This window comes from Halyomorpha halys, unplaced genomic scaffold, assembly GCF_000696795.3.
Source record: "Halyomorpha halys isolate HHAL.00 unplaced genomic scaffold, Hhal_1.1 Scaffold921.1, whole genome shotgun sequence".
Classification (NCBI taxonomy): Eukaryota; Metazoa; Arthropoda; class Insecta; order Hemiptera; family Pentatomidae; genus Halyomorpha; species Halyomorpha halys.
The window spans coordinates 176097-190363 of record NW_027106140.1 but is presented as its reverse complement, the minus strand read 5'-3'; the positions used below and the strand labels follow the sequence as shown (position 1 = coordinate 190363).

Here is a 14267-nt window from a genome sequence, read left to right as displayed (position 1 = left end):
ATTTACAAGAATAAAGAAAATTGAGTTTTTAATTCATATTAGAAGACGAAATTGTATAAATTCTTTCCGTTCGACGATTATAGTATTCAAATATTTTAGGTTTCTTATTGTGTATACTTAAAATCAAATTAGTTCCGTAGTCTTCTTTACCATTTTAAAAAATGTTCAGGGTCCTTGAGATAAATCAACTGTTGTAGATATTTCAAAATTTGGCAAAAGTAGTTTTTTGAGTGTGATTTCGTGCATTATTGAATAATTGAACCTTGTTCAAATTAAAACATTTCAATTAACAAATATTTCAACGTTTTAAAAGTTTACACTCTGTTAATCCAACTTAAACCAAACTTCGTGGTTTATTAATTAGTTTGCTCAAGGTAGGACCTTATCCAAAGCTAAGATCAAAACAGAAGTTTATTGCCTATAGATCAGTATTTAAGGCCTGATATTTACATTAACTTTAAAATTCATCGTCATATTTCATTTAAAATTCCTTAAATATTAACCAATTTCTGTAAAATCAATAAAAACTTGTGATAATTGGACTGCTCGTCCATGTTATCTTAAATATTAAAAAAATAAATCTGTACTGCTACAACCCATGAAGGGTTAAGGGTACAGTATTTTATGATTACTGTTACTAGACCAACGGTTGAGCAAGCAGGTGATTGGTCAGAATCACGCGTGACCGTCAGAGTTTTACCCAATTAAGTGTACCCAATTTATGAGGCTGTGTGGACTCCACAAGGGCTCCAGAACCCACAGTGTTGACTCACGGCTACAGTATAACAAAAAATAAATTTCTGCCCAGCCGGATTCCGGGAATCCGGGTCCTTGGAGTTGGTAGCATCGTGCCTGACCACAGTGCCACCGCGTTTTCCCATATTACCTCATACACATACAATAAAGGAAGCTTAAGGCTTCAGTTTTATTTAATAGAAAATTTTTTGGGAGGGGGGATAAATACTATTTGAAAGGGAAATACCATCACCATTACTTATTGTCCGAAGATCTGATAGACCGTTCTTCATTCTTTTTTAGACCAATTCTTTTTTGGTCTTGTTCGTTTGTAAGAGTTCAAGATCATGTTTCTCCAAGGAAAGGGTTTCAAAAATGCTAAAGTATCAAACAATATCCATGAATTTTATTTCGTTGAGATATGAATACCCACTCCTGTCTAACTTCTAATAAAACATATGCTTTGGGGTAGGATACAGACGAATAATTATTACTCCGAACATTCTTCAACGAACTTCATTCTAAGACCAATTAATACTACAAGTTATATACACCGTACCATAAAATATTTATACGAATATTAGTCGATATGTATTACAATCTCAAGAAGTTCATAACACCAAAAAAAAAAAAAAAACTTAAAGTGAATTACGAATTTAATGCTTGAGATATCAATGACTTTTTTTTTACGTATTTGTGATTGTTTTGTACCCACATGTGTATATTTTTTTGTTATACAGTCAAGTTATATAATTGAATAAAACTTAATATCTTCATAATGCATAATATTAACCCTTTTTATATGACATTGTGATTTCATCCTGATAGCTCATGAAGGTAAGCCTACTAAGGACGTTGGTATAAAAGGGGGTGTGTGTGACAGTCAGAGCACAGACAATCCACAAGCCATACACCACAATGACTTCTCTCAAGGCACTGGTAAGTGTAGTGCTTTTATAATATTTATTATATATAATTATATTCTTTACAAATAAACGATTTGATCTTAACAATAATAATTATATTACTAGGTTCTTATTCTCATAATAAAAATCAACTTCGTAATAATTGTAAGTTATAAGTTAGTAACTGTTTCAAATTATGTTTCTGTTATTAAATTAAATAGTGTTTTTATTGGAAAAAAAGATTCCCATACCTACGTTTAATCTTTTACTTTTTACTTTAAATTTTATCGAAATCGTACCAATTTAAATATTTAGAATTAAATTTAAATTATTATTTTTATTTTTTTTTAGTGTAAAAGTGACTAGAGACTATATTAGTTTATCATTATGTTATTTTAATTATTTGTTTATTTATTTCGTACAGATAGTTCGATTATGTTCATTTTGTTTATTCTTCTGTTTGTATATATATATTTTAAGTGTTTTTTTTTTTATTCATTTATTTTATTTTAGTATGTATGAGATCATGTATCACTATTACCTATTGCCCACACCTGTATGGCAGATTGTAATATCTACCAATAAATAAAAAGTATTAAAAAAATAATGTTTTTTTTTTTAATCACAGATGAGAAAGCTAAAATTACATTAGTGTTTGAATTTTTAAAAGCACATTGCCTTCTTTCTAAATTATAACTCCTCTTCGATTTTATTTTATTTTTTTAATTTATTATTTCTATTTTATTTATTATTAATTTTTACAAAACTTTTAGCATACCATAGGCGTTGATGACCAGAGGGTTTTACGCCTTTAAGCAACAATAAACAAACAAACAAACAATAATTATTACATTGGACATAAAATTTCCTCCGTATTAGGATATTGAAATATACGATTTGTTCACTTTACTCGGTTTATAGAAAAATAAATAAAACTTTTTTTTATTTCTTGAAATTTACAACTGAAGCTAAAAATGCATTATGTTAATGCGAGACGCAATATTTATATGAAAGATTTTTTCAGGAAACTACCCATTGATAACTCTGTAATAACATTGCTACGTTAAAGATCTGGAAGTCATCTTTTTTTTCATACGCTTTGGAATATTATCGAAAATAAAAGAAAAAACAATGTTAGAAACTGGTATGTTTAGTTAGAGAATTTATTACAAAAGCATTGATATTTAACACGGGCTAGATCGGCTATATATAAAACATTAATTTTTTTTATTGATGATTTTATTTATGACAATGCAAGGAGTATTGGAAAATTTGCGAGTATTATGGATTTAAGGATTGTATGCGAGATAAATTCGGTGAGTTAATAAAGCTCAAAAAGATGAAATCCGTAAGTCTTAATATGTCTTGAAAATTAAAAAAAAAAAAAGGTTAAATATAACAATAAATTTAATGTAATAAAAATAACAAGGCATTTAGAATTAGTTTAATTGTTTGATAATGTTACACGAAATTTACTTTCAGTAAAGCTGTTGTCGTTGATACAATATTAATCGATTCAATAACAATTTCCTTTGTGTCATATTACGTATAAATTCATTATCAGTGACTAGAATAGAACTGAATAATAAATGCTTATGTATGAATTTTCCATAATGGTTTATTATTTATTTAAATAGTTATTGTGCATATCCTGGACTAGTAAAAGAGCCCAGAAGACCAGTAAGCGATCTATTTTCTTTTTTCTAAAACATTTCTTCAAAATGTAATCATGTTTTTTTTCAACTGGTGGTGATATAAAAGCAAAGGACCAAAAATTATGTTATTCCCAAACATCAAAAAGAATAAAATTGAACTTGTACATCAGGATTGAATAAAACATAAAAAATAAATTGAATATTCGGTTCTCAGTACTTAGTGTGCTTTTATTTATGCGTCTTTACTTTTCTTCCTGATAAATATTTAGAAACTATTCAATTCCATTATCATTATGAAATGATGGGTGGTTCTCGAAACACCCTTAAGCAATTTTAATTAATCAACAGATTTATAACTTAAAAATTTCACTGTGCTAAAAAATATGAAAAGTGATTCATGTATTATGAAAGAAAAGTTGTCCTAGTCCCAGAAGCTAAAATATTATTATTTATTCCGCAGCCAAGTTAACTCAAATTAATTAAAACTTTTCTAAACTCATTTTAACTTTTTAATCACTCGAATCTAGTAACAAAATTAATAACATACTTTAGATAGGGCTTTTGAAAAGTTCCTATTAGACAGGATATAAAAACATAAAAATTTTATTTACCAGTTGAATGTTTATCTACTCACTGAGAAAAACTTATGAAAATCGAGATCGATTATTATTTCTTAAAGTAATTTGTTATATTTAGTCAAAAATTATTATTATACCCTACTTTAACTTTAATGAATAAAATTAATTCTTAAGTTTAATCTATTTAAATTATAAGAATTTATTTACTTGGATGATATATTTTATTTAATTTTTATAAAAATTATGTTCATACATTTGAATAAGATGTTTATACATTTTAATAAGAACTCAAGCCAAATGAATTCTAATAGATTTCGAAAAATTCTAAGATTCTTACTTAACGTTTTATATTGTTAGTATTCCTTATATTATTATGAAATATCAATATGTAAGTTTTAATATAGTAAATAATTATCATAGTGTTATTAATAATTCTATTATTAATTAGTGTTTATTCAACTAGAGTTTTGTACGAAACTCTAATTGCCTTCTAAATTGTAGCTTGGCAAATTATTTTCTCAAGTCATTTATTTATTTTTATTCAAATTTTTTAAATATAATTTTTATTAATTTTATTTTTAATGCTTTAGATTTTTCTTCTTTTTGCATTCTTCGCTGTGACCATGGCAGTTGAAGAACCTCGTGGAAAGAGAGGTCTGGGTTATGGTAAGTATGAAAATATTTTTAATTGACACTTAAAATATCAAATAAAAATGATTTGTTTAACAAAATTAACTTTTAAAATTATTCTTGGTACTACCGTAGGATTTTTAATTTCGTTGTTATATTATTGAATTGATGAAATACTGTAACTATGTATATATCTAAAGACATTTTTCATAATAATTTCTGTAATAATAATATTAAATATTTTGAAGAAAAAGCAAAGAAGCATCAAAATGCTCTAATAATCCACAATAAAATGTAATAGCATTTAATGATCATAATAACGAAAATACTTATCAACTGTAATTTGTAAAAATAAAAATATTCAGGCATTAGTTTGTTTGTTTTTTTAAAAATTATATATTATTGTTAAGTAACAATACCATTGTTTCGACAAATATTTAAAACGTCAGAACATTAGTAATAAATAGTAAATAAATAATAAATTTCAATAATTCAGACAGTATTTCTTTTTCATTTTTTTACTATTTCATAACTGTTTATAAGATCTATATGTTAAAAAAATATTAAATTGTTTGTCGAAATAGTGTTTCTTTGTCTCTAGAATAATAAATTATGTCTCATTAAATTATAAAATTCATCGAAAAATAAAAATAGAAACTGGAAAAAACTAACAAAAAGTGAACAAGTAGTTATGTGTATAAAAAAGTATGCAAAACTTATCATTTTGTGGAAACTAGTCTTTAGTCATCAATAAAACAATTTTTGAAAGATTTGCTTTTATGTTATTACAATTATTTTTTTTAAATTAAAAATCCTTCAGGATAATTTAACATCGTATCATACTGGTAAACAAAACTCCGGACTTTTCTAATAGCTGTTACAACATTTTGTTATATAATGATTGAATAATTAATTATAATGTTAATAAAATTATAATCATAGCTCAATTATAAATAAAATGGTAAGACTTGGCATATTTCATAAAGTTTTAATAAAGAATTAAAACAAAAGATTAAGATTCTCAGAAATTATTCCCAAGGAATCTCTTTTAGTAAATACTTTTTATCAGCAAATTAATTTTAATACTAATTCACTCTTACAAATGTATGATAATTTGTAGGTTTTACATATTACAAGGCTAACATACTTAGAGATAATTTTACTACGTAAATTACATTCATCCTAATTATTTTTTTCAATATACTTTTGTAATCGACCAAGAAAAAACAACTTTAACCTTCTTCTATTTCAAAATTTGAGCTCTTACATTTCGAGATATGTGAAATATAAAATTCAAACAAAATAAAGGGGAAACTAAGTTCACGACGCGCGAATTTTATTTGATATTTTTTTCATTTCCTTATGTGAGTTCTCTTTTAATTTTTTTTCTATATTCACAGGTGGCTACGGATACGGATATGGTCTTCCATATTCAGGATATGCTGGCTATGGTCTTGGATATGGTGGCTACGGACTTGGTGGATATGGGTATGGTGGATACGGAGGTTACCCCTATGGATATGGTGGATACGGTGGCTATTATCCTGGCTCCTACTATGGAGGTTATGGTTTATATTATCGCTAAAACAAGTTCCTATGTGTAAAAAATATATTTTAAAGACTTTTTTTTTTTTATACTTTTCACGAAGTAAGTATTACACCAACCAAATAAAGAGCACAGGACATCATTTGTAATAAAAATAAATATTATAAAAATTGACATTTTGTCTTTATTCATTTTCCATCAATGTCAAAATAAGCTATAATTTCTCCATTATGACATACAGTACAAATACATTCATTGCCTTTTTTCAATTTTTTATCCAGATTATTATGTGATGAAACAACTTCTACAAAATGAGTAACTGACCATAAAGGTCTAAGTTCTCGCGGGATTTGTTTTCTAATACATCACTTGTTTCTTGACGTGTTTTTTTCGTAGAATGGGTTTATCACTCACACGCTTATTTTTTGTGAGTGCCACCCATTGGCTAACGAGCCTCACAATGCAATTTAAATAAAATCGTTCCATAGGTGCTATAAGTAGAGAGCCTTATTGTTCCTTGAATAATGATTTTAATTGTGTGCATAAAAGGCGTTTGTAAAATTTACTAACATTAGTTGTATTCTAGGGCTAGAGAGGCATTCAATTTATAGGCCTCCCCACCCGGCTTGTAAAGTGTTACACATCAGCTAAACGCAATAAAACATTAAATTAAATTAAACCATTATACTAATAAGATCAATCACAAGCATAGTAAACTTTTCTAATTGAAAAATAATAAAATATAGATAATCAACACTGCAACCAAGCTAATTATATTTTATTTTATAGTTAAAATTGTATTGCGCGTTACTATCATAATACTTTATTACAAATACAATACTTAAATTGCTAATGTAATAAGAGAAAAAATTATAAACCTCCAACTTATACAAACCTAAAAGCACTATTTACTCTTAACATGAATAAAAATTGAATTATTTACATACAGTGACCGAAGAATGTATTTACACACCTTGTCTTATTTTATATAATGAATTTAAATCATAATTAAATAGTTTAATGTTCCTTAATAAAAAGTACTATTAAAACTTATTAAAAAAAGAGAATAAATTCAATTAAAAATATTGATAATAAGAAAAATTTATTTAAACAAAATATAAACGCAAGGAAAAAAGTATTTGCACGCTATAATTTTTTTTATTTTCTATCAGTATTAATTAATATTTCAATATATTAAGTTCGTTTTAATTTAACCGATCCTAATGTGAAAAACAAGTGAACTAAGTGCTGCTACTCGCGAAAAAGTTATATTATTTCGAAATCAAAGGAAACCGTATCGGAAATAGCGGATTTGTTAGGTATTAATTTTTCTACCGACTGATACGTAATTAAGAGATTTGGCACAAGTGCAAATAACTCGCGTAAAGGACGTCCAAAGAAAGTAAATGAGAGGATGAAAAGAAAAATCAGAATTGATGCTATAAAAAATCTAGGATTTAGTGCAAATGTCCTAGTTAATATGTTCGAATCGACTTCTAGGGTCTGTGGGAGCACTACAACAATTATAAATGTTTTAAATTCTGAAGGAATTTACAGCAGGGTCCCAAGAATGAAATCTAATCAGTGGAACAAATCGCAAAAAAATGCTTTCTTGTTTGCTTGAGATTACATCGAAAAGCTCATCAGTTTTTGGAAAAATATATTATTCTCTGACCCATTAGAATACTCTCAAGTAAATTTAATTTGTTTGGATCTGATGACATGGTGAAGGAAAAGTGTAGAATTCAGGAATAAAACGTCTCGGTTACTGTAAAATATGGAGGTGGAAGTGTAATAGTTTGGGGATGCGAGGCTTATAACGGTGTAGGAAATCTTGTGCCTATCGAAGGGATTTTAAATGCAGAAGGTTATGTCAAGATTTTACGCCATAACCTGCTAGCCAGTGCAGTCAAATTAGGAATTCAGGATCGTTATATTCTTATGCTTGATAATGGTTCGAAACATACAGCAAACAAAACTAAAGAGTGGTTAATATTAAGCATTCGCCAACAACTTCATATTCCTCCACAGTCTGCTGACTTTAATATACTTGAAAATCTGTAGCATATTTTAGATAAAAATGTTCTAAAACACCAAATAACCGGAAGACAACACCTCAAGGATCTTTTACAGCAAGAATGGGAACAAATTAACACGAATTTGATTAAAAACCTCGTCCATCCAATGTCGAAACGTTTACAAGTGGTAATTGATGCCACGGACTTCATACAAAATATTAAATTAAAAATAATAATAATAAAACGCAAGGTGTGCAAATACTTTCTTCGGTCACTGTATGTACATTTTCTGAATGGAAAATTTATACAATTCAAAACCCACAAGAAATATAAATAAAATCTTTTCTCAGCTCATATATTAACCATTATACATAAGTAGAAAGTGTTGCCTGAGTGGTAATTGTAAGTGTTTGATTACAGTGCGTGAGGAAACTTTACTCACATTAGTATTCTAGGGCTAGAGGGAGGCCTATAAATTGAAGGCCGGGCAGTAAAGTGTTACACATCAGCAAAACGCGATGGGCTTCCTCATGCGTGCGCGAATCTGCGACCGCTTGCTTTGTCTGCTGTGAAAAGAGCGTTTGCACCAAATCGTTACTCTACGTATGTTTGTTTTCTTTTGTTGTTGAATGCTGCTGAAGCTATATATCTTTTAATTGCTGGTAGTGGGTTAAATTTTTAGCAAAGTCTCTTCTTGCTATGAAATAAATCTTCTACATTTTTGTATTGTTTTTCAGCAGTAATATACAACCATAACTTATATAATACACCATTATAGAATCATATAATATTTAAGACTTAATTACTATATTCCATGCTATTCTAACTTTATTAGATACGAATAGAAACTATATAATTTCTGTAGGAGCAAGTCGAATGAGAAAGTTATATTTAAGAACAGAGATAGTTTAATGTTTGATATTCAAATATTGCAGCCAGAAAAAGGCAAAAATAAAAAACAAGTTCGTATCTTATACTGAACATAATTGAACTAATAATTGGGGTAAATTTCTATATATTGGATTTCTTCAGCCGAAAAAAAGTTAAATAATTGACTATATTAACTAATTATAATTTTTCAATACTAAAGTTTTATCATAATTAATTCAAAATTAAAGTAATAAAATGATAAAAAAATAACTAACTAACTTGGAAGTAAATTACATTTAATTACTGTTGAAAATGAAGGTGGATAATTTTCTAAAATAAATCTAAGAAAAATAATTACTTCGACTTCAGTAGTTTGAAGATAAATACTTTTAATAATATTTAAGTTCTTCAAATAGCACATTTCGTAATGTTAGATTCTAAAACACTAGACGTAGATCGGGGTCGGAATATGAAAAGCCATTGAATAAAATTGTTCAGATTTAGAGCAATTACAGATTGTTTAAAAAAAAAATTGACCAATAGCAGTGTAGTACAGACAGTGTTACAAATATTTGGTTCTTAGGTAGGATAGCGTTAATTTTAAGTTAAAAGTTAAAAATTTTAAGTGTACGCCAACACTTGCAAAGATTCAACCCAAATAAGACAGACTTTAACTACCACAAAAATTCCTTAGAATAGAGCTATGCCCTGTTAAAAAGAACCTGTAAAGAATCTTAAATATATGAATATATGTAAATATATTTTAACTTGTATATAATTTTATGTTTTGGGATTTTGAAAAAAATAAAAATTTACTTATTAATACATTAATTCTAATACAGTAATTCTAGAGTGATTAAGTAATGTTTCATATAGTCCACATTCTATAAGTAAAGTTATTTTTATATTATAGTGTTATGCAAAAGAACAAAACAATTAAATTAGTGTTAAACAATTAAATGTGTAATTACACAAAAGAAAGACGTTCCGGGTTAAGTGACGTTTATAGAGTCTTTGAAAATCAATAATTTAATTGAATATTTGTAGAAATAGAAAAAAAAATGAGTAGAGCAGTTTTATGGGTCAGTTGATGTAAATAGATTCAGTAAAGTTATATTACACCTATTCGTGAACTTTTTTCTAGTGTTAGAACTTTTCTAAACTGGTCAGGTTAAATTTTTTTGTTGAGAATTTACTACTGCTAAGCGCCTTTAATTTTTATTATCGAAAATTGCAGTATATTGAATATTACGCCAACATCTAATCTATACGAAACATCAGAGTGGATTAGGCCCCTATAGAAAGTAGAACCGAGGGTATAAAATAAAACGTATGAGAAAGTTTTCTTTATTTGAAACTACTTTTGATTTCTTTTATAGGCATACAATATACTAATTACAAACATAATAACTCACCAAGGTTTAATTATTTTCGAAATTGTTGCTATCCACTTTTTGTTCTAAATCATTAAATTTTATAATACGATTATAAAGACGGGCGCCACTGACATCTATGTTTTATACATACCAAAAAACGGGAAAAACTCTTAAAAATAGTTTTTCATTACATGATTTTTTAATAATCTATTATGTTCGGAAGCTGTACGTGAATTCTTAAACCCGAACTTTTTCATGTAATTTCTGATCGTCTTGCATTTCTGTAGAACTTTCCTAAAGAGAAGAAGTCAACTTATAAACCAATCCTGTGAAAAGACTAAAGGTAAACGAGATTTTTAAAAATAGATAAGAATTGTCAAAATTATATAAATAAATAATAAAATGAATCATTACATCCTGAATTTGTGACACTTTAGGTAAAACAGAATTAATATTTATGTGAACGGTCCTAACAAGGAGATAACGAGGATTTATTGGACATTTGACACTGACATTGAATATGCAAATGGGGCTTTGGCGAAGGGCCTTGTTCCGCAAGCCCACGCTCGTCCGTATCTCCCCTTGCCACGGAATAATCATCCTCTTGCTTCATGATATTTTAAATTTGAATAGAAATGCAATTCTGACTGATAGATGATAAATTTACGGATTAGATTATGGTTAACAAAAAACAAAACATTTTAAACGAGAAGGTTTTTAGAATGTTAAAGGTAAAATCACAAGATTATTTCGCCACATCGTATGTTTAACACAGGAATTCTTATTTTTCCTAAGAAAGCGTTAAGAGAAGCCTCGAGTACATAAGTTAGTACGTTTGAGTAGCTGTCGCATTTTAGTTTGATATTGACATTATTAGAAATTATAATTCTTTTTTATACTTCCTGAAGGTGTACCAACTAATTGATTGAAGTTTCTTTTTTAATAATTTTTAATGTTTCTAGGATTTCCCCTTAATATTATTACTTATTTTATTTTATTTCATCCTTTAACATCATAAACATAGTATCTTTAAAAATAAAGAGTTAATTGACAATATTAAAACTTAAATGATTGACTATATTAACTAATTATAATTTTTCAATACTAAAGTTTTATCATAATGAATTCGAAATAGATAGAATAACATGATAAAATAAATAAATAACTTGGAAGTAAATTACATTTAATTAATGTTAAAATGAAGGTGGATAATTTTCTAAAATAAATCTAAAAAAAATAATTACTTCAATTTCAATAGTTTGAAGGTAAATACTTTTAATAATATTTAAGTTCTTCAAATAGCACATTTCGTAATTTTAGATTCTGAAACACTAGACGTTATAATATTTTAAGCCTCGGGGTCGGAATATGAAAAGCCATTGAATAAAATTGTTCAGAAAAAAATTGACCTATAGCAGTGTAGTACAGACAGTGTTACAAATATTTGGTTCTTAGGTAGGATAGTGTTAATTTTAAGTTAAAAGTTAAAAATTTTAAGTGTACGCCAACACTTGCAAAGATTCAACACAAATAAGACAGACGTTAACTACCACAAAAATTCCTTAGAATAGAGCTATGACCTGTTAAAAAGAACCTGTTAAGAATCTTAAATATATGAATATACCTAAATATATTTTAACTTGTATATAGTTTTATGTTTTGGGATTTAAAAAAAAATGTACTTATTAATACATTAATTCAAATACAGTAATTCTAGAGTGATTATGTAATTTTCCATATAGTCCACATTCCATAAGTAAAGTTTTTTTTTATATTATAGTGTTATGCAAGAGAAAAAAACAATTAAACTAGTGTTAAAAAATTAAATGTGTAAATTACCAAAAAAAAAATACATTTCGGGTTAAGTAACGTTTATAGATTCTTTGAAAATCAATAATTTAATTGAATATTCGTAGAAATAAAAAAATACTTGACTTAGAGCAGTTCTCTGCGTCAATTAATGTAAATAGATTCAGTAGTTTAGGAAAACTACCGTTAACGATATATAGCTAAGAAAAAAGGGAGAACAAATTATTATTTTTTTTATTTATAGTACATATTTACTTACAAGGGGAAAATGTTCACTAGGGATAGCCGATTTAAATGAAACTTCTTTTTAGTGATACTATGTCGAAAAATATGATATGGGAATTATGTAGGAGGGTTCTTGCCGTTGCGCTCTAGGGAACCAAAAAATACATTAAAACACTAAATAATTTTAGAAAATTTATATATTATCATATGCCAGCTTTTCTCTACATGTATTTAGTGATTATTATTTAATAATTAATTTGTTTTTTGTGCAGAATAAAAACAAAAGATTGTTTATCATATGAATTAAGTTTAGTGTATAAAAATTACTAAAACAAAAATAGGAAAAAAAAAGAAATTTGTTCAGGAAAAATCAGATTCATTGTTAGCTACTTTAAATACAAGTTTTCATATAAAAATTAGATATTTTATTTCAGCCGATGTCCCGCTTTCACGAAATAAATTAGTAACTCCATACAATGTTATATAAATCCAACATAACTATATGCCGAATTTACGCTCTTTTGAGCTATATGAATACCTTATGTAGATTTTATGCTTTTTTTATTAAAGAAAATGCAGTTTCAACTGAAGACAATTTTCAAATACTTTTTGTTATATATCTTCGGTTATAATTATTTATTTTTTCAATGTCTCAAGTCTTTCATTGAGGTCCCATTTAGTCCCAGAGTGGAAACCTCAATAACCAGATTTTATTCTAACTTTAAACTTATACTAAGTTATAATAGTTGTCAATATACACGATCCTAAAACAAAGTTAATTAATAAAATGAAATATTTTATATATATGATTAGACTAAATGTAAATTTGGCCATGGGAGAAGGTCAGGGATGTTGTCAAAAAGAAAAATAAGTGATTATTTATGTCCCTTTATCTTTTTTTTTACATCACTACCCATCACCAAGATCATCTAAGATCTTCATTGTCGTTCGAAACGTCGACAATTTACAAATAGTTCAAAACAGCCTTTTCTTCTTTTTATCCCTGACAACCTTCTTATAAAATGAAATAAAATAAGTGAATTTATAATAATATATTCATAAATAAGTAAAATCAAATTATAGAAACAAAAAAAAATAAATAAAACTCCTACATTTCAACCATACTCGCTTTGGTGGTATATAAACTATAATTAGCATTATGTCACTTAAACTGTGTTACCTATATCTTTAAAAAATCAACAATGTGATTTCAGAAAAACAACTCGTTATACTAGAGTCATCTCGTTTGAAACGTAAGTTTCTATGGTACCTATATATTTCTTTCTGATTTCTAGAACTCATGGAGGTGACTCTGGAAGGGAGAATTATTTTTTTTTTTTTTAATAGCATAATGTTAATTTTTCTGAGTTACGAGGTTACATAGCTTGTATGAATAAGAGTACAAAGAAAGCAATTGATTTCACGAAAAATTAGAATTGAAAATTATAAGAAGATTTGTACTTTGCTAAGGTACACCGACATCAGTCAGAAAGTTGGGCTATTAATTATCAAATATTAGTCCACATTAACATATATCCTTGGCAACTGCTGGAGCACTAACGGAAAATAAGAGGGTGTGGCCAGAAAAACAGAGGATCTTCCAACGGCCGAAATCGCGGGTCATAGACCAGTTGGAGCAAGGTGAGCCACCCTGGAGAGGTATATAAGGGGATGTCGTCTCCACTAAGGACATAGGGAATCCTACACTCTCTGACAACAGCAATGGCTTCATACAAGGCTCTGGTGAGTTGTCGAGGTTTAGATTTTCGAATGTAAATTTATTATGAAAGTTTCACTATATTTAAAATTAATTTATTGATAATTAAAAAGTGAATCATAATGTTTTTATTTAATTAACAATATTTTTATATACTTCATATTTCCTTTTAGATCTTCCTCTTCGTCGCTATCTTCGCTGTG

The 14267-nt window shown here is 27.4% G+C and overlaps 1 protein-coding gene across 1 annotated transcript; it reads left to right on the top strand.

Moving 5' to 3' along the window:
* The first annotated feature begins 1606 nt into the window (after positions 1-1606).
* LOC106687178 (keratin-associated protein 19-2) lies at positions 1607-6223 on the top strand. The gene is made up of 3 exons (XM_014430912.1): positions 1607-1674; positions 4464-4539; positions 5904-6223. The coding sequence occupies exons 1-3, from the start codon at positions 1654-1656 to the stop codon at positions 6086-6088; spliced, it is 282 nt and encodes a 93-aa protein (XP_014286398.1). The 5' UTR covers positions 1607-1653; the 3' UTR covers positions 6089-6223.
* The last annotated feature ends 8044 nt before the right edge of the window (positions 6224-14267 follow it).

Bases quoted from the DNA above. Each gene is read 5' to 3' on its own strand.
- LOC106687178 (XM_014430912.1), top strand. From the start codon at position 1,654: ATGACTTCTCTCAAGGCACTG. The intron at 1,675-4,463 runs GTAAGTGTAGTG...TTAATGCTTTAG, and splicing joins TGACTTCTCTCAAGGCACTG to ATTTTTCTTCTTTTTGCATT. The intron at 4,540-5,903 runs GTAAGTATGAAA...CTATATTCACAG, and splicing joins AAAGAGAGGTCTGGGTTATG to GTGGCTACGGATACGGATAT.